Genomic DNA, 20,961 nt, shown 5'->3' on the forward strand with positions numbered 1-20,961 from the left:
AAAAAAATAGAAGACTAAAAATGAGAAAAATAGGGGTTAGTGTCTGGTTAATAAGAGGAAGTTAGAGAGAGAGAGGGAAAGCCAGGTAAACAGCAGCCAGGTAGCGACTAACGACTCTCACCTTGTAGTCGTAAAGCATGACTAGTTCAGAGCCGTGGAAGCGAAGGTCATCACTGTTGCCGGGTCCCAGGTGGTGCTGACCCGGTCCATAGCCAGCTGACCCGAGGCCCCCGTGCACCATGACACCCCCGCCCCCACCACCGCCACCGCCGCCGCTTCCCTCCAGGTGGTCTGTGGGGGGAGGGAATGCGTGAAAGGGTGGTGTTGGTGGTGGTGGTGGTGGTGTTTGTTAGACAGATGTTTTTAAGGTTACTTTGGGTTCTATTCAGTAAGAAACAAGGGATACACTCAGAATAAAGGGTAATGGAGCCAAGAACACTCTCAACACAATGGGATAGGCAAAGACATAGAACAAAACATAAAGAACATCAAACACTTGCTGAGATAGAAACTGAATATGCAAAACAAACAATAACAAAACAAGGAAGACACAACACAAGATAAAAACAGCAAAACACAGCAAAAGCAAACTCATTACTTACCGAGCCACACTGAAGAACAAACAATAACACAACAAAGAACACACAAAACAAGATAAACACAACCAGACACAACAAAACATAACAAAAACACACTCACCACTTCCCGAGCCAAACTGAACAAGCAGAACAAACAATAACACAACAAAGAACAATACAAGAAAACACAATAACCAGACACAATAAAACATAACAATAACGTAACATTAAACACTTACCAGAACAGAAGTAAACACAGAACAAACACAAAGAACACACAGTAAAGCAGGATAGACACAATTAAATAACAAAATATAACAAAAATGCACTCAGAACTTACCAGAACAGAAGCACACACACACACACACACACACACACACACACACACACACACACACACACACACACACACACAACAAACCTACAATGAACACACACAAAATAGGACAGACTCAATTAGACAACAACAAAACATAAAAGAAAAAAAAAAAAATTCAACACTTACTGGAACAAAAACTAAATGGGCAGAACAAAACAAAACAAAACAGAACAGAACACACTCAACACAACAAGATAAACACACAAACACAGATCTAACAAAACACAAGGAACATTACACACTTACTGAAACAGAAACACACACACAAAACACACCTATCGTAACACAAAGAACACACCAAAACACCCCCAAACACTCACCTTGTATGACATCAGCAGGGTACACAAAGCCAGATGGTACAAAGCCCTCCTGTCCGTCTGACCTTAGCACCCAGTACCAATCAGGGTCGTCTCTGTTCAGCACTGTCACAAACTCCCCGCGCTCCACACTCACGTCATTCTCGTCTCGTGCGATGAATGTGTACAGTACGATATAACGACCAGCGGGATCCTGCAAAAATATGATAAGATAGAATAAAATAGGTGAAATAAGATAGAATAGGATAGGACTAGATGAAATAAAATATAATAAGATGAAATAAGATAGGAGTAGATAAGATAGAATAAAATAAAGTGAAATAAGATAGAATTAGGATGAAATGATACTGAATAAGATGAAATAAGATAAAATAAGATGAAATGAGATAGAATAAGATAAGATAGCATAAAATAAGATTAAATAAGATGGAGTAAGAGGAAGATGAAATAAGATGGAATAAGGAAAAGAAATAGGATAAGATAGGATTGAATCAAATAAAATGGAATAAAATAAAATAAAATAGAACAAGATGAAATGAAATAAAATATATATAGAATAAAATAAAAATAAGATGAAATAAGGTAAAGTAAGATGGAATAAGATAAAATAAGTTAAAATAAGATCAAATTAAATAAAAGTAAGATGAAATCAATTAATAAATAAAGTATGGAGATGATGATGTATTTTTAGTTTGTGTTGGTTAGTTGGTGGATTTTCACTGTCTTTATTTTACATTGATTAATTTGTTGATATAGAGGGAAGAAAGGCAGATGTAGAGATAAAAGGAGAAATAGAAGAAGAAAGGTAAGTATAGAAGAAAAAAAGGGAAGATTTAAAGGAAGAAATGCAGATGTCAAGGGCAAAAAAAAGACATACAGAGAAAGATGGTGAATATTGAGATAAAGAGAGATGTAGAGGAAAAATAAGGTGGATAGAGAGGAAAAAAGTGGATATACATAAAATAAAAAAAGCAGATAAGGAGGGAAAGCAAAATCTAAAGAAAAGTAGAAAGATATAGAAGGAAAAAAATCACATAGAGAAAGAAAAGACATGTAGAGAGAAAAAAAAAAAAAAAGTAAATAAGACATAAAAAAAGATGGATGTAAGATAATAACGAGTTTTCGGCACCTTAAAGAACGGATGTATGTCTGGCGTGGCTGATCCGCTCTGGATGGATGAGTCGGATGTTCTGTTAGGCGGTCCACCGATCACCTTGCCCCCGTAACTCTCTGAATCCGAGCCGACCAGACCCGGGTTGTCTGCAAGAGTGGTGGTTTACTGTTCTGTATCTTGTCTTCATTACTATTTTCTCTCTCTCTCTCTCTCTCTCTCTCTCTCTCTCTCTCTCTCTCTCTCTCTCTCTCTCTCTCTCTCTCTCTCTCCTCCTACACACACACACACACACACACAAACACCCAATACTATCAAACAATCCCACATACACACAGATAAACACTCACCAGTGCCACCAGAGTTCACAGTGCCAATGGTGGTGTTGTGGTCAGTGTCAAGGCCACCACCACCTTCTAACGAGCTGTGGTCACGTGGCATCTTTTTCTGTGGGGTGGATAGGGAGGTGAGGGAAGGCCAAGTGTAGACAGGGGAGGTGGGAGGGATGAGGACATGAGGCAGAAGAGGTAGATAAGTTGGGAGGGAAGGATAAGGAAAGGAAAACATGTAAAAAAGATAAGACAAAACTAAGGTAATGCAAAACTTACGTAATCACATCATTTTAACACTACTAAAGCTATGAAAGGCTAAAATCAGAGAGGTTATTGAAAGAAGCTACTGGAGACTGACAGAGAGACGCAGAGCAGGCGTATTGAAGTATATAATTATAATCTTTAGTTACTCTTTACTCTGCCACTGAATATGAAAATGAAATCGTTTTGATGAGAGGTAAAAAAAAAAAAAAAAAAAGGTTCAAGATAGATAGATAAACATAGACACTTACCATGCCACTAAAAATATATGAAAATTAAATACAGTACTGATGATGAGAGAGAGAGAGAGAGAGAAATAAAAATGAGAATATAATTTTGATGAGAAAAAAATTTGAATATAATCAAGGTAGATACAAATAGACACTTACCCTGCCACTGAAATCATGAAAATTAAATAGTTATGATGAAAGAAACAGAGAAAAAAAAAGAGAATAGCCAAAATAGATAGATAGATGACATAGATAGATAGACGAACACTTACTTTATGGTTGATGGTAAGTTCTCCAAGCTGTGAGCCATAGGGAGCACAATAGGAGTGTGGAATGAAGCCTTCTTGCTGGCCATGTTCTGCTATCACATACACCCAATCGTTCTCCTGGTACAGCACATTGACAACCTGGGGAAGCACTGGTGTTAGCGTGGCTGGTGTGTTGTCATTTAAACGAGAGTTCCAGAGTGTGCCAGAGAAAGGAATGACTGAGAGTTAACCAAAAGAATAGGATAAATGTTTTGAAACCTTCCTCTTATATCAATTCAGGTTGAGGTGGAAATACAGAACCAGGCAGGGTGTTCCAGAGTGTACCAGAGAAATGGATGAATGAATGAGAAGAGTTCAGAATGGGATAAATGTCTTGAAATCTTAATGTATTCAAGTCACAGGTAGATGGAAATACAGAACCAGGTAATGAGTTCTAGAGTGTACCAGAGAAAAGGAAGAATGAATGAGAGATGGACAGAATAGGATAAATGTCTTGAAACCTTCTTAATGTTTTCAAGTCACAAGGCCGCCGTGGTACAGTGGAACCATGTGTGCTTTATGGTCTGAGGGGTCTCCAAGCACACGGGTTCGAATCCTGTCCATGGTCAGAGTGTAGGTTGGGCTTCCTCACTTGGGGCAAGGGTTTCCTAGCGGGTGGGCTTTGAGATAGGAGGTACCCCAAAAAATATCTCCTTTAGCCCATAAATTCCCATGAAAACCCCACATGGTATAAAAGAAAAAAAAAAGTAGAGGGACATAGAGAACCAGGTAGGGAATTTTAGAGTACCAGTTTACCAGTTTACTTACACTTCCTCTCTTCACCTCCAGCTCATCATCGACACAGGGAGTGAAGTCATGAAGCACCACCATTTTGCTGTCCGGCGATAACCCAGCTTCCTTCTCCAGTCCGACCCTCACCAGTGTTTCTATGGAGGCTGAACCTGTGATGCGTCCCAAGCCCGGCGCCCTCACCACCTTCTCCTCCCCCTCCGACACATAGCCACCAGACCCTGCCGGCGGTGGTGTGAGGTGAGGCAAGGTTAGGTTAAGAATGCAAAGAAAAGGGAATTACAGTCTAGGATTTGCGAGAGAAAGGGCAGAATTAAGGTGACATGAAATAAGGTGTGTGGTAAGGTAAGGTAAAGTGAAGTAAGGTTAGGTTAGGTTAGGTTAGGAAGGGGAATTACAGTTATGGTTTGTGAGAGATGAGGTAGTTAAGTTGACATGAAATAAGGTGTTTGGTGTGTGGTAAGACAAGTTAGTGGGAATATAAAGGAGGAGTAATTATAATGTCCAAGTTGTGTGGTATGGGGTTTGCAAGAGATGGTTTAGAGATAGTAGTTGTAGTAGTAGTAGTAGTAGTAGTAGTAGTAGTAGTAGTAGTAGTAGTAGTAGTTTTGTTATAAATTTGCCAAGATAAGATTATAGAACATTAAAGAACAATAGATAACTGGTGACAGGTAGCTAATAAGTGTATTGAAGAATATATATAAGGTTTAGTTAATCTGTATCTTGTCAGTGAAATGATAAAATAAAAATGAAATACAGTTTTGAGAAAAAGAATAAGAATATGAAGATATAGATTGATAGATAGAGAGATAAACAGATAGATAGACAGGCCGATAAATATTAGATTGACAGACAGACTGATAGTTAAATAAGAAATGACACTAGTTATATATACCTTGCCATAGAGAAAAACAAATAAAAACAAATTAAATATAAAAAAGCGTAGATTCTTGAGATAATACAAGACAGACACACACTAACACACTAACACAGACAGACAGACAGACAGACTGAGTGACATCAACGCGCCACTGAAACTATTACCTCTCTCTCCCTCTCCCTCTCTCTCTTTTTCTCTCTCACTCGCTCTCCCTCCCTCTCATCCCTCTCACATCCTATCCTCATACAACCCCCTCTCACCAACAACCACGAGTAATTCTAGGTCACTGCTCCACAAATTAACCCAAATCTTGTATCTAAAACGTAAATTAGAAAGAGGGTCACTAGTTAATACGTGATTTTAACCTCTTTCCGGGTTATTTATTGCGTGTTTTTGAAGGCGAGTGACCCGAGGCGTGACCCAAATGTTAGGTCAGCGAGTGGCGTGGTCAAGGAAGGTGTGGGTGGGATTGATTTTACCTTTCTTTTTCTTGTTCCGTCGAATCCTTACTGGGCACAGAAAAGCCATCTTGTGTTTGTTGCCACATCTCGCTACCCGCTACTTCTATTTTCCTCCTATCTCTTTATTTTTTACTATAGTGGGTGATATAAAGTGGTGGCTCCTCCCATAGTAATTATATCATGGGGGAATGGCGTGGGTGGTCAGCATGGGATGATGGGAAGCAAACTGTGACAACATTGCGGTCTGTCAAAATTGAGTTCAGATCCCCGTGGTTGGTCCCTCACTAGTCCTCCTTTACTCGCCGGGTCCCTGTGCTCTCCTTTACTCATCTGCTCACTCGTCTTGTCCTATTTTTCTTAATTAGATGTACTCACTTCTATTTCTCGTGTAATCTGGGTTTTTCATCACTTGGTTTACATTCATGGCCCTCCCCTTTTTTTTTTTTTTTTTTTGCTAGATTCGTTTCTTTTTTACCTGGGTATCTCACCTTATTTTATTCACCTGTTTCACTAAGTCATTTATCATATAGTTCTCTCTCTCTCTCTCCCCCCAGATTTTTACTTAACGGGAAATTAACGAGTTCCCTAATGTAATTTTTCTTTCATTTTGTTGTTTTCATTATCAAATTCATCTCTTCCTGTCATCTCTTTTCCTCTAGTTTTCATTATGAATTTCATCTCTTCCTGTCTGATCTTTCTTTTCCTCTCTCTAATCTTACTGCTCTCTTCCTCTCTGTCTTACTATTCTCTTCTTCCTCTCTATTTTACCACTCTTTCTCTTTCTAATGTTATTGCTCTTCACTTTTTTTCAGGCCAAGCCACCATAGGAACAAAAACAACATGACAAATCCATCGTTTATTTATGACACTCAAGTATAACTTAAGCCACAGGAGTTATGATGTGTTAGACTGACTGGTGTGTGTGTGTGTATATGAGAGCTGAACCACATATCGTTGAACACACACACACACACACACACACATCTCAAAATGACAATAATGATGATGAGCTAAGAAAATAAAACATGCAAACTTGGCAGTGACATTCTGAAAAAAAAAATAACACATGATGATACAATACACACACTCTTGCATTCCAGACACCTTAGCCTCCCCCCAGTCTCCTAAAGCAGCCGGCCTCTACACTTCCTGGCGCCACAGTAACAGTATTTAATTTTGCCAGCCACACTGCCCACGTCATAACTGTAGTCCCAAGTGAGCTCCGTTCCAGCCTTGATGTTGCTGATGGCGAAGAAAGCAATCCAGGGAAAGCGCAGGTCATGGGTGTCTACAAAGACATTCTGCACAAACACATTGGGCTCACACGAATGCTGCAGGAGGAAGAACAAATGTTACAATTTGTAGGTGAAGGAGTGTTATGAGCATGTAGGAGTAATATTATGAGTACTATGTAGGAGGAAAAGGAGGAGTGTTATACGTATGCAGGTGGAGGAGGAGGGAAATTTCAAAGCAAACAAAAAGATTGCACAAACCCACGTACATTCAAGAACCGTCCAATATTCCCTGTGTGTTTGGCATCCATGATATAGACAGCTTCATCAGTGCCAAAATAGTCCCTGATGCTTTTGGGTCTCTTGGCCAGTGCTGTGTTGGCTTCCAAGAGTTGGCGTGGCACAAACGGCTGCGGCTGCCTCTGCTTCTCATCTGCTGGGAGGGAGAGGGGAGGAGGTTAGGTGAGGGAGTAAAGGAGAAAGTTTGTTGGGGAGGATGGGTTACTGGGGTACAGGAGGGTTCATTTCTGTGTTTGTGTGTGAGAGATGGTGGTGAATAAGGGTTAGTTGTGCTTGAGTGGTGAAATAAAGGTTAGTTATGGTGTTTGTTGGGGAGGTGGTGGTGTGAGGGTTACACCTGTATTCAGAAACGCTTCCCCCTTTGCTACGACAATTTTCCAAGGCCACAGAAATGACTAGTCGAGTTTTCAAGATAATTAAATTGGAGCCTTTGGAGAGCAATGATGGTGAGAAAGTGAAGTATTTCAGAAAGGTCCTGTGGTGTCATGAGAGAATACTGTATTTCTAAAAGATAACTTTTTATCTATCTTTACCATCCTCATCCTCCTCTTCAGCTTCATCCTCATCCTTCTCCTTGCCATCCTTCTTTCCTTCCTTGTCGTCCTTGTCACTGTCCTTCTCTCCTTCCTTATCATCATCCTTCTTGCCTTTGGTCTTGCTCTTCTTGTTCTTACCCAGGTCGTCGTCTGAATTGGAACGGCTGCTGTCTTCCTTCTCTGTGAAAGGTTTGTTGATCAATGCCAGTGTTTGAAAAATTAATCTTTGAACAATACAACCTCCTATGCAACCGAAGACTACGAAAATTTTACCTCAATTAACAATGCAAGAAAAATTTATCTTGAACAAAACAACCTTCCCTGCAACTCAAGATTAAAAAAATTTGCCTCACTTAATGCAAATGAAACATTAATTTTAGTACAATATATCAATTGATGTGAACAATATACTGTACTAATAAGCAGTAGATAATATAAAAATGTATAATCCCTTCCTTGTATTTTCCTTACTGAATCATAATCCTATAATCCTATTAGTTTAAACAGAAATATAGATAGAACCTAGTTTACAGATGAATAAATGTTAAATCTGTTTCATTGAACAAATCACAACATAATACATGCATGGAGATCATAGTTACTATATTTATGGTTCTTTAATACAAATGAATAATAAATAAGCATAATTTTACCATACTTTTTGTTAAATCTGCTCCATTGAACACCACCACAAGTTATCTGTACAAAATACTTTTACACATGTAAGAGAGTAAGAAGAAATAGAAGATAATCACCACAAAATATCCATGACAATTTCTACCATCACATACACAAACGATCCTGCAAGCACTACTACTACTATTACCACTTCCACCACATACTCTGTTGCGAAGAAGACCGAGAGCGTTTGGCAGCCCTCTCCTGCAGCCTGGCACTCTTCTCCCTCTTGGCCACCCCTCCAGCCCTCTTGATGCAGGACGGGTGGCTGAAATCAGTGTCCTCCTTGGTATTGTCTGTGTCGTTCTCGCTGAAGAGGCTGTCGCTGTCGTTGCTCTCTGATCCTCCTGAGGGTGTGGTGTGAAAGTGCAGTGCTTGTGAGAGGTGTACGGTGTAAGGGTAAATGATGGAAGGTTTTGGAGAGAACGGGGCAGGGGTAAAAGAGTAGGAAAGGTGAAAGATAGGTGTGATTGGATGATGAATGGAGAGGGAAAAAAAGGATGATGAAAAGACATGAAAGAACAAAACATCTGAAAAAGGATAACAAGAGTAAAAGTGTAATAAGGTAAAAGATAAGTGAGGAAATAAAAAGGAGGAAGTAAGAAAAGACTAGATGGTAAGTGGATGAATGGGGAGGAAAGAAGGATGATTATAAGAAACAAGGAAGAACAAAAATCTGAAATATACAGGTAACTCGATTTACACGATAGATGCGTTCCAAGAGGTATAGCGTATTTCAAAATTCGTGTAAAACAAACTTGTAATTCTCATAAGAAACAATAGATAATAGAGGGATGCAGGATGTGGTCCAAATCGTGTATAAGCAAACCGATCGCGCAAAATTAATTAAGTAAAATATTTTTTCGGTCGCGTATTAACAAAAACTTGTAAATTAAGAGTTACCTGTACAGACCAAATCAGCAAAAGCAGTAAATATAAAACAAAACAACTAACAAAACCAAGAAAATCAAAACTAACCAAAACATGGAACAAAACAACATCAATAAACATCAAGATCGACAACCCAGAGGAAAAAAAAAAGATTGTGACATGTTTGTGTGGTGTGTGAATCAAATTACCAACACACAAACTTACACACTTATCCAAGAAGCATGTGGCCTTACCTTGCTCATTAAGATCTGCCTGATAAAGCGCATCGTCTTCTATATTGACCGCCTCGTCCTCATATCCCTCCTTGGCCCTCTCCATCACCTCTATGTAGTCTAGTTCAGCATAATAGTCGTCGCCACCCATTATCTTCCCCTCCTGTTGTGGGTGAAGGGACAGATGAAGGGATTACTGGGGAGGGATGCAAGTGAAGGGAAGCAATGAAAAGTGATTGACAATGGGTAAAGAGGAAAATTGAAGGTTAATCAAAGGGAATGATGGAAAAGTGATAGGCAATGAGAAAAGAAATAAGGAACAAAGGGAAATTGATAGAAAGGGAAAAAATATTGAAATGGGGAAAACAGAAAACAAAATAAGGGGAATTGTTATGAAGACAAAGAACTGTAAGGAAGGAGGGATAAAATATAAAATGAAGAAAAGAATGCTAGGAAATTAATAAAAAGAAAAAAGCACTTAAAATTTGGCATAAAGGAAAATAAAGTATGGAAAAGAACATTGGAAAAAAAAGATATTTATAAAATAAAGTATAAAAAAGAATGACTAAAAATGAAAGTGAAAAAAAAATCAAACTTAAAAAATCTCTAGAAAATAAAGTATAGATTAAAATATGAGAGAGAGAGAGAGAGAGAGAGAGAGAGAGAGAGAGAGAGAGAGAGAGAGAGAGAGAGAGAGAGAGAGAGAGAGAGAGAGAGAGAGAGAGAGAGAGAGAGAGAGAGAGAGAGAGAGAGAGAATAAATATAAATAAATAAAAACCTGACATCTAGAAAATAACATAAGGAAAAGAACAACACTAAAAATGAAGGACAATTTGATCACCTCGTTAGCAATGGCCTCGTTCAGCATCCGACCGACGTACACACAGATGAAGCCTCCTCGGGGAACATCATGCAGAGTGCGGACGCCCCAGCCACGACGCGCAGTCTTGAACAGTTGCAGTTTGAGCCGGAGAGGATGCTGCACCACCTTGTTCAGACAGTGGTTGCTGCATTTACACCTGTTGGAAATTAGGTTAGGTTACTGAGTGGGATTATTTAGTTACCTGTTGTATGTTGGTCAGTGCAGAAAATTGTCTAGGTTTTTTATATTAGATTTTCACTGTCTTATTTTCACCTGTATAGACTCTTGCACCTGTTTTTTTTCTCTCCTAGCCTCACCTATCCACTACCAGCACCAACTTATCAACCAGTTCCTCCCAGCCTCACTCAGTCTGCCAGCCATTTCCTCTCAGCCTCACCCAGTCTGCTAACGATCTCCCTGCCTCACCCAGTCCTACCTAACCAACAAGCTCCTCCCAGTCTCATCCAGTCTGCCATCCATCTCCCAGTCTCACCCAGTCTACCAACCACCTCCAGTTTAACCACATTATCAATCACCTTCCAGCTTCATCCAGCCAACCAAACACTCCCAGTTCCACCCAGCCAACTACCACCTCCAAGCCCCACCCAGTCTATAAGCCGCTCACTTTGTATTGCACTCATAAATGCCACTCTGGACTTGCTCAAAGAGGCGACGGTATGTGTAGCCAGCGGATTGGTTCTCCTGTCGCTCCAGAATCCTGGTGTTGGCGATGGTCTGCTGCCAACACTCACATTTACTCTTGTCCTGGGGGTGAAAGTGAGGCTAAGTAATGTAGTGGTTGTGTACAAGAAGTCCCCCAGGCATGCAATACAATGTAGGATGAAAAGGAAGAGTAAGAGGAAGAACTAATATTTGTTTGTGAAGAGTCAGAAGGATGAAAAGTATGAGTACATGTTAGTCCAAACACTCAACCTGACTCAATAACACAGACAGGAGATAAGCAAGAATAAAAACAGGTCTCAACATGCTCCCAAAATCACCATACACTAATTAAACAGATGACACAAGAGCATAAAAGGGCACAAAGATTCTCCAACACCCACCACAACACAAACAGAAGACAAACAAGAATACAAACAGGTCCCAACAAACTCCAATACTCATCTTATACTCAATTAAACACAGAAAAAACACAAGAGCATAAAAGGACCCAAATATTGTCCAACACTCAACCAACATCTAACTAAACCCAGTAAAAATATCCAGCCAAGAATACAAACAAGTCTCAACGCACCCTAATATCCTTACACTCAATTAAACACACTGAAGACACAAGAGCATAAGAAAAACACCCAAATACTCTCTAACACTCACCCAACACCCACCAAACCCAAACAGAAGACAAACAGGTCTCAACACACCTTAATACATATCTTACACTCAATTAAACACACAGAAAAGAACCCCAAAACACCCAATCTTTACCACCACTCACCCAACACAAAACAAATACAAACAGGTCTCAACACACCCAATACTCACCCAACATTCATCAGTACAGTTGCAACACACCAGGAAGTCAAAAAAGTATGAGAACATGTAACTCCAAATACTCAACTTGACTCAACAAAACACAGAACATAAGCAAGAATAAAAACAGGTATCAACATGCTCTCAAAATCACCATACCTTCAATCAAATAGAAGACACGAATGCATAAAAGAACCCAAATATTCTTCAACACTCACCAAACACCTATCAAAGTACAAATATAAGATAAACCAGAATACAAACTAGTCCCAACACATCCAATACTCACCCTACACTCATCAGTACAGTCGCAACACACCAAGAAGTCCGGGTCCAGATCTAAGGGGACATCCTCGGTGGGAATACGAACATTGCAGTACCTGAGTTCCTGAGGTAGCACTTCCTCCAGAGAATTGACACAGGAGATGGGAACATTCTCCTCACCCTTACTGAAGTCCTGGGAAAGGGAAGGGAGGGTTAGTCATGAGAACTGGTGTGTGTGTAATTCACTGTTTGATCTGCTGCAGTCTCTGACGAGACAGCCAGACGTTACCCTATGGAACGAGCTCAGAGCTCATTATTTCCGATCTTTGGATAGGCCTGAGACCAGGCACACACCACACACCAGGACAACAAGATCACAACTCCTTGATTTACATCCCGTACCTACTCACTGCTAGGTGAACAGGGGCTACACGTGTAAGGAGACACACCCAAATATCTCCACCCAGCCGGGGAATCGAACCCCGGTCCTCTGGCTTGTGAAGCCAGCGCTCTAACCACTGAGCTACCGGGCTGTGTGTGTGTGTGTTTTTGGTTTATGAGAGGAGATGGAAAATGGTTGGTTGCCATGAAAGGGATAGAAAAATGGTTGTGTTTGTCATGAAAGGGGCTGAAAAATTTACCTATCACGAGAGAGAGACTGCAGATTACTGAATTTATTTATGTTTCTTCTTTAACCGAAACCAACACTCCCCATCCTGTTTCCATCTATGACTCAGCTAACACCACCTACTGTAAATGTCATCAATCAAACCACACCTGTCTGTTATTCATTCTTCTATCTACAAGAAACACACGTAACACTGCACCTCTCTTACAACAATATGTAACCAGCCTTTGTCTACAAGACACACACACACAACAATGCACCTCTCTTAAAGCAATATGCAATCATCCTTCTATCTACAAGACACACACAACACTGCACCTCAATGTCCACAATCTTCTTGAAGGGCTCCCACTCATGTGTAACCATGACACTCAGTTCAAAGGAGAAGCAGTCCACCTCCAGGTTCGACTCAGTCATCAGCAGGTACTTGAAGACGTCCTCAATGCTCCCCAGTCGCCGCCCACATGGAGCTGTATAGTAAATCTCGTAGCGGTTGACGGTCTTGCGGCAAATCTTCACAAACTGTCTAGGAAAGGAGGGGGTCTGTTGGTGCATAGTCTCAGTGTTACTACAACTACTACTACTGCTATTACTTGAACTGTTACTTTTTGAGGCATCATGGAGATAAAACAAGTCTCTTCAAAACCATCCGGGAGTATAAATCTGTCAAGTCTCTTAGAAATCATGAGAGTGTTCTGAAGGTGCTACTACTAGTTATTCTACTGACATGATGTCCATATCGGTATTAGAGAAGGAACAAGCAAAGATTTGCCTTCAGGTCTCTAAAAAAGGCTGTCATATTACCTGCGCCAGCCAAAGAGGAGTGGCTGCAGGAGTGGAGACAGGCCCTTGTACTTTTTCATGCTGTCACCGGCACCCAGACACTGCGAGGTGCACAGGTGGTTGGTAAACTTGACCACTTTGTCTTGGAAGGAATGTTGCTGTGGATACATGGACATAGTTAGCACACATGCATGCACACTTACACACACACACACAAACACATAATAAAGTACCATGAGATACACTGAGCACTAAAACAAAGGAGGTTCAAATACTCACATTGGTGAAGCCCCTCGACTCCTGTTCCACCTTGAGCAACACCTCCTTGGGCGGCGTGCCAGGCCGGGAGGGGCGGGAGGTGCTCTTCCTGGCCACCGAGCGGGGCTGGCCAGGCATCTCGCTTGATGGGGCAGACACGGCTGGAGCAGTGGACGGATACAAGGCTTGTGAGCTTGAGGCATCTGTGTTTTGTCAAGCTGTCATGTATCTCATCACTTTAACTCACTATCTACAAATCTCTGAGGGAGAGTTGGCCACTACATTAAACTAAAAGAAGTCACACACTAAAAGTGTGTGACTTCTGTATGTGTCCTTAACATTGTCTTTGGCCACTACACTCTAGAGAAATGTACTTACTTATTCATATTTTAACTTAAGAGGCTCACTGGTCACAGGCAACAAAACAAAAAAGACCATTGATGTGCCAGTACAGAAAAAAGCCCAAAGAATAATATGATGTGTGTAATTTCAGAAAGTAATGGTTAGGTTGAGTTGGCAAGTGGTGAATTAGGTTAGTCTATCCATGAGCAGCATGGGTGGAGGGAATGACAGTATGGTAATACCTGGTGCAGCGCCATCCAGGTCCTGGTCCTGTCCGAAGGTGCCATACTCCACCACCGCCTGTAAAGTCACACTGCATCAACACCTCACAATACCGACTAATGTTTGTACTGTTAAAAAGTAAATGTGTTCCACCACTTAACCCTCACACTCACTCACTCGTAAGACACACACATACCTTCTCACCCTCCTGTCACACACCACCAATCAAGCAACACAAACACACAGACACACCTCTACTTGTCCTGTCATTTCTCTACTTTTCACCAATCAATCCTCGCACATTCCTCTCCCTATATTGTCACATCAGTCTTTCACCATTCAAGCCTCTATCTCACACACATACACACAGATACCTCTTCCATTCCTAGCCATATCAAAACACACACACACACACACACACACACACACACACACACACACACACACACACACACACACACACCCTGCTTGGGAGTGCAGCTGTCCTCCTCCTGATGGTCCGCACAGGTTGTTCTGCCTGGGCCTGTATGTTCATCTTCTTGTGGAAAAGTGGACTGAGGCGAGTGGAGCCGCGATAGATCCACTCACAGCGACCTTCCAGCGGAGGGAAGAACATCTTGACTAGCGAACCGTCCACCTCCTTCACCTGTGCCCTCCACCAGCGACCTGTGAATGGATGGTTAGGTTAGCTGCTCATGTCTTGTTGTATCTTCATGTAACTCTTTCAATACTGGGATACATTTTTACTTTAATCTTTGGGGTGCGATCAGACCATTTTATTTGCATTAGGAAAGGTCTTTGGAGGTCAGGAGAATAATGGTCAGTCTTTACTATTCTAATCCTAACTTGAGTTTGTGAAGCTGTATAAAATCACCTAATAGTAACCAGAATGAATATGGAAATGCATCCTGGTACTGAAGAGATTAAGATCAACAATATTGTCTTTCACTATGGTATGTAACAATTCGTAACACTAAAAGCAATGTAGTCTTCGTAAGCATCAATTGGAAGGGAGAGTATACATAAAAGTACATTTTATAATTTCTAGCAAAAAAAAAAAAAAAAAAAAAAAAAAAAAAAAGTGGTTAGAAAAATTAAGGAAAAATGTGCTAGACAGCAATAAAAAGGGTGGAAAAACATAAAAGAAATAGAAACGAAGGAAGTGAACAACACCATCAACACCACAACACACCATTTCACTCAGTCTTGACATGACACTGAAAAATTAAGGAAAAGTATGACATTGCAATAACATTGCAACAACGACACCAACACCACAACGTACCATTCCATTCAGTCTTGACATAGTTCCACTTCTGCAGGCGTACCATGGGGCGCTCGGGGTACATCTGCAGGTACTCCTTGATGAACTCACGCGAATCCGACGACACATCTTCCCACGAACACGCCGAGGACTCACTCACCACTCGGATATCAGCATGGTGGACGTACTGCGCGTAGCCGTCATCGAAGAAAATCAGGTACCTATGGAATGGTGGGTAATGGTGACTGGTGATGGGAGTGGTGATGTGACAGTGTAAGGGTGCAGTAATGGGTGGTGACTGGGTGAAGGGACAGTGTGAGAAGGGTGGTAATGAGTGGTGATGAGACAGTGTGGTGATAGGTAGGGGGTTGAGAAGTAAGGGGACAGTGTGTGGAGGGAAGTAATGGGTGGTGATAAGTGGAGGTTGTGGTGATGGGACAATGAGGGGGATTAACAGTGGTGACAAAAGGGTAGTGGTGATGGGACAATGTTTGGTTAATGGTGAGTGGTGATGGGCTCAGACAAAAGTGATGGTGGGTGATGTGTGAATTCCAGCACGTGCAGGAAGAGTGATGAGTCCCATATTTGAGATTACACCTAGAAAAACCTACTCAATAATAGAATAAACACCTAAAAACAAGTCACCAATTTAGTAGTAAGCAAGTCCATCCCTCTCCCTCTCTCTTTCTGGTCTGTGACAGGAAGAGAAGGGGAAGTTAGAATGTTCTCCATTTATTTGCTCTCCAGTTTATGAATTTATCTTTTTACTCAGTGACAAGAAGGCAAGGGAAGATTAAAACATTCTACCTTTATTTTCCTTCCTTGGTCTCTCACCTGTACTTATTAGCAACGGTTGGGATCTCTGCCACAATCCCCACATAAAAGGACCCAGAGATTGTTGTGTTCTTGGGGTCATCGTCTTTGTACTTGGCAATGATGCGAGTGCCGACCGGGATACGGGTGGCACAGGGCTCGTAGTACGCCAGCTGCCGGCCCGGTATGATCCTCGGAAGACCTCCTCCCTTGGCGTTGCGGTTGTAGCGGATTCGGTAATTTGTGTTCTATGGGGTTATAGTAAGTTAGGTTTTAAATGTCTTACTTTTGATCTTTTTTTATGTAAGACCACAAGATTTCACTATAGCAGCTTTTTCACATTAATTTCTTTTCAAACACAAAACTAGAAGACCTTATCAACTATCTTATTTCAGTCTTTTTAATGCAACACCACAAGAATTTACTACAAGACATTATTAATTTCTTTCCAACGCCAAACTACAAAAACCACAAGATCTAACTAACCATCTTATTCTAGTCTGTTTAACCCTTTCAGTACTGTAATGCATTTTTATCATGAATTGCTGTGATTAGACAATTTTATTTACACTAGGATGGGTATTTGGAGATCAGAAGATTAATGGCCAGAGTCTTCACTATTTTAATCCCCACATGTTTCTAAAGCTGTACAAAATCACCAAACCGTAAGCAGAATGAATATGAAAACATGTCATGGTACTGAAGGGGGTTAATGCAAGGCCACAAAAATTACAATAACACTCTTACATTGGGCTTCCTTGTCTCCACTTCCATGATCTGTGCCTGGACCCAGCGAGCAAAGAGAGAGTACTTCATTGCGTACACCATCTCATTGGGCGCCAGTTCCCATCGCTGCAGGGGACCCACGGGAGGAAGGTTTTCATTGGGCACCACCACTGATGACTCTGCTATCACCTCTCCGCTCTAAGAAAAGGAAGGGAAAGTTAGAATGTTCTGTTTTAAGTATCATTAGTAGTAGTATTAGGAGTATTTTAGTATTATTTTTCTTTAGTTTATGAGTATGTATGTTTGTCTATTTTTTGTGGGTGATGGGGATGGAAAAGGAAGTTAGAATACTGTCTGTTTATTTTCTTTCTAGTTTATGAGTGTCATCATCATCTTTCAGTGCGGTGGAGTATCGGAAGGAAGGTTAAAATGTTATGTCCATTTACTTTCTTCCTAGTTTATTAGTATGTTGTCTCTTTACTCTCTGACAGGAAGGCTAAAATATTCTATCTTTACTTTCTTTCTGTAATGGGAAGCGAATAGGTTACAATGTTTTATCTGTTTTCTGAAAGGTGTGCAGTTAAAATGTTTCCAATGTTTATAACTTCATTTTCTTGGTGCTGTGGCTGTACATGGCCAGCTGTTGTACTCACCCCATCCTGCTGTGTGAGGGTGCTTGAGGGGCCGATGTCCAGGGGTTGCTGCCACTGTTTTGGATAAGATGGTTAGCTTAAGTACAGTAAAGATCAGTACAACTCCTAATCCTCAAGTTTACACATTACAACTTTTACCACAACATACATATACCAAGTCAGTCTCCCTAAAACAAGACCAAGTTAAATAGTGACTCAATAAGGTGTCATTAGCAGCTCGAGTTAAATAATTTCCTCCATCAACACGTACATACATACACACACACAAACATTGCACTCACCATAATCTCGAGTCGGAATGTGTTGTAGAAATCTTTGCGCACACTGTCCAGGCTTGTTTCTGTCTTGCTGTATTCTGACTCAAGTTTACTGAAGCTATCTGGAATATGGGAATGTGTTAGGTGAAGCTTTCAGTGTCATCTTCCTATCTCTCTCTCTCTCTCTCTCTCTCTCACACACACACACACACACACACACACACACACACACACACACACACACACACCATGTAGTGTAGTGGTTAGCACGCTCGACTCACAATCGAGAGGGTCTGGGTTCGAGTCCCGGAGGCAGCGAGGCAAATAGGCAAGCCTCTTAATGTGTAGCCCCTGTTCACCTAGCAGTAAATAAGTACGGGATGTAACTCGAGGGGTTGTGGCCTCGCTTTCCGGTGTGTGGAGTGTGTTGTGGTCTCAGTCCTACCTGAAGATCGGTCTATGAGCTCTGAGCTCACTATGTAATGGGGAAGACTGGCTGGGTGACCAGCAGGCGACCGTGGTGGTGAATTACACACACACACACACACACACACACACACACACACACACACACACACACACACACACACAAAGGTTTTTTATACTCTTCCAATGGTCTCCTAACTTCCTCCATCTCTCACTTTCTTCTAACCAGTCCTCTTCTCTCTATTCTAATGTCCCTTTACCACCTATATCTTTCTCTCTGTAAAATTTCCAAGTCTTATTTACTCTTCTCACTGGTCTTACAATTATTCCACATTCTTATTCCTCTGTTTATTCTCTCTCTAAAATCCTTCACACAGTCTCCAGGTCAAGTTTTATTGTATCCTAGTGTGTTGCTACCTGTATACACCTGCAACACACCTGGCTGATAAGGTGCTCCCATGCTGTTATTTCTCCATTTCAACTTTAATTTTGTTGGTTATGTTTTTTAGATGTTATTTATTTTTTTCCTTTCCAACAGTTTCCCTTCCATTTCTTGTTTCTATCTTCCTTTCCTCTATTTCTTAGTTCTACCCTAATTTTCCAGCATTCTTTCCTTTACCTTGTATCTTAAGCAGCTCGTCCTCCAGGTGTTTGGCTCCATCGCTAACCTGGCGGTGCAGGCCAAGCTCCTTGGTGAGGGCCAGAATGGTCTCCTCCAGCGAGATGCCGTCCTCCTCCTCAAACACATACTCCGTCTCCAGGCCTGACTCTTCATCTGTGTGAGGTGGTGGTGGTGAGGTGAGGGTATTTTTTTTTCTCTCTCTCTTTATGTAAGAGGGCAATATAAAATTAAAAAAGAAAAAGGTTCACTTAGTTGCCAGTCCCCTTTGCAGATCTGAGAGTTAGCCAAAGAAAAAAGGGAAAAATGTATCAAACCTTCCTCTTAAATGAAAACAAGCCATAGGAGGCTGGAAATATAGATGCAAGTGGAGAATTTCAGAGTTTACCAGAGAAAGGTATGAATGATGCAGTAACAGTGATTGATGACAGCTCATATATAAGTAAATAAGGGAAGCTACAAATCATCAGGCCTACATGAAGCTGTCCCTCTAAGAAATATACATAACTATTCCCACCTATCATTCCTATCCACATATCTGTCTAGTCCTCTTTAAAGCTATCTAGTGACTCAGAACTAACAACAAAGGAGGAAACAAAATATGTGTGTGTAAATCTTGTCATGGTTCCTTTTTGTTTATTTCTATTCATTTATTCCTTTATTTTTTATTCTAGTTCTTTGAATTGTTTAGTTTTCCTCTATAAGAAGTGTGTGTGTGTGTGTGTGTGTGTGTGTGTGTGTGTGTGTGTGTGTGTGTGTGTGTGTGTGTGTGTGTGTGTGTGTGTGTGTGTGTGCATCAACTGTGTACATCAAGAAGGATGTTCACCCATCAGTGAGGAGAGAGACCGCACGTTTGAGAAAGAAGGAACGTGAAGAGAAGGAAAAAGCAGAAAATGTTGGTGTAAACATTACTTATGACTGGAAGAACTGCGTGTTAATAAGAGAAGGAGTTATAATTGACAGATTCATGCCGCATTTTTTCCAGCAAGAAAGACCACAACGAAACTAGAGTTATGCTGTTGGAACATTGCTGGTATGAAAGACAAACTCCAAGACCCCGAAATACTTGAATTCATTCTCAAGTCTGACATCGTGTGGATATTAGAAGCAAAGAAATATTTCAACTCGAGCGTGCCTGGATTTACTCTCTACAGGAACGTGTCAAGAGAAGGCCAGCATCGGGGTGGCATAGTGATGCTGGTGAAGAGCAAGCTGGCAGAAAGCATCAGTCGTGTGGACACAGAGACTGAGGGGCAGATGTGGGTGGTATTTTCTTGGTGGCCGAATATGAAGCTGGGAGGAGTGTACATACTCCCGGTTGGTATAAGACAAGAAGTTTCATTATGGACTATAAGCGAGAATCATTCACAAAACTCCGCCTCATGTCTCACAACCTTCAGGTAGAGGTTGGGACATTGAGTCGCACCCAACGTGAACAGCGCGTCTGTCAGTGCGATGGTATGCAGGTACAAACAGAAAATCATGTCCTTATAGAGTGTCCTTTGTCAGCACACTGCCGTGACAGGTACCAGATGTTGACATTCACTGACCTGGGTGAACTTCTCCAGGAAAGTAATTATCTAAATGAGCTGTGTGGTTACATCAACGATATACTAAACATTTATCAAGATTATCGTATTTGTATTGGTGTATGTGACTCTACTTGGTTGTTATGCTATGCTATTGGGTGTCATGCTTTTTTAGAAGAAAGTTTTAAAGGCCGTTTGTATTTTTATCATATGCTATTTGCTTAACTGTTAAGATGTTTTGTATGTTATTGGGTGTTATTTGGTTAAGTTTTAAGGCATTTTGTATTTTTACCAGACACTCTTTGATAAGTTTTAAGATTTGCTTTGCATTTTATTAAACATTATTTGTCACCTTTTAAGGTTTGTTT

At 41.0% G+C, this 20,961-nt stretch overlaps 3 protein-coding genes across 8 annotated transcripts in view; 1 reads left to right on the forward strand and 2 right to left on the reverse strand.

Moving 5' to 3' along the window:
- The window catches only part of LOC123508849 (SH3 domain-containing protein Dlish-like), a 6,623-nt gene extending 885 nt beyond the window's left edge, over positions 1-5,738 (reverse strand). The window contains exons 1-7 of the mRNA XM_045262816.1: positions 5,626-5,738; positions 4,285-4,487; positions 3,481-3,615; positions 2,736-2,832; positions 2,404-2,534; positions 1,278-1,467; positions 122-291 (exon numbers count right to left, since the gene is read on the reverse strand). Of these exons, the coding sequence (XP_045118751.1) occupies positions 122-291; positions 1,278-1,467; positions 2,404-2,534; positions 2,736-2,832; positions 3,481-3,615; positions 4,285-4,487; positions 5,626-5,674 (975 nt within the window). The 5' untranslated portion in view covers positions 5,675-5,738. The remainder of the gene's footprint in view (positions 1-121; positions 292-1,277; positions 1,468-2,403; positions 2,535-2,735; positions 2,833-3,480; positions 3,616-4,284; positions 4,488-5,625) is intronic.
- The window catches only part of LOC123508863, a 22,652-nt gene extending 16,051 nt beyond the window's left edge, over positions 1-6,601 (forward strand). The window contains exons 6-7 of the transcript XR_006676018.1: positions 4,306-4,506; positions 6,420-6,601. The gene's annotated coding sequence lies outside the window, so the exon portion shown is untranslated. The remainder of the gene's footprint in view (positions 1-4,305; positions 4,507-6,419) is intronic.
- The window catches only part of LOC123508802 (histone-lysine N-methyltransferase eggless-like), a 24,225-nt gene continuing 9,714 nt past the window's right edge, over positions 6,451-20,961 (reverse strand). For 3 of the 6 annotated variants that reach the window (XM_045262752.1, XM_045262721.1, XM_045262746.1), the window contains 19 exons: positions 19,065-19,220; positions 18,044-18,141; positions 17,763-17,816; positions 17,131-17,307; positions 16,405-16,631; positions 15,592-15,791; positions 14,770-14,972; positions 14,327-14,384; positions 13,764-13,945; positions 13,506-13,642; positions 13,020-13,227; positions 12,099-12,266; positions 10,944-11,083; positions 10,298-10,475; positions 9,478-9,619; positions 8,518-8,700; positions 7,673-7,855; positions 7,109-7,275; positions 6,451-6,938 (listed from right to left, as the gene is read on the reverse strand). In XM_045262752.1, the coding sequence (XP_045118687.1) occupies positions 6,732-6,938; positions 7,109-7,275; positions 7,673-7,855; positions 8,518-8,700; positions 9,478-9,619; positions 10,298-10,475; positions 10,944-11,083; positions 12,099-12,266; positions 13,020-13,227; positions 13,506-13,642; positions 13,764-13,945; positions 14,327-14,384; positions 14,770-14,972; positions 15,592-15,791; positions 16,405-16,631; positions 17,131-17,307; positions 17,763-17,816; positions 18,044-18,141; positions 19,065-19,220 (3,068 nt within the window). In that variant the 3' untranslated portion in view covers positions 6,451-6,731. The remainder of the gene's footprint in view (positions 6,939-7,108; positions 7,276-7,672; positions 7,856-8,517; positions 8,701-9,477; positions 9,620-10,297; positions 10,476-10,943; positions 11,084-12,098; positions 12,267-13,019; positions 13,228-13,505; positions 13,643-13,763; positions 13,946-14,326; positions 14,385-14,769; positions 14,973-15,591; positions 15,792-16,404; positions 16,632-17,130; positions 17,308-17,762; positions 17,817-18,043; positions 18,142-19,064; positions 19,221-20,961) is intronic. The other 3 variants (XM_045262760.1, XM_045262737.1, XM_045262728.1) reach the window with 3 other exon arrangements.

The sequence above is a fragment of the Portunus trituberculatus genome, chromosome 3, assembly GCF_017591435.1.
Source record: "Portunus trituberculatus isolate SZX2019 chromosome 3, ASM1759143v1, whole genome shotgun sequence".
NCBI lineage: Eukaryota > Metazoa > Arthropoda > Malacostraca > Decapoda > Portunidae > Portunus > Portunus trituberculatus.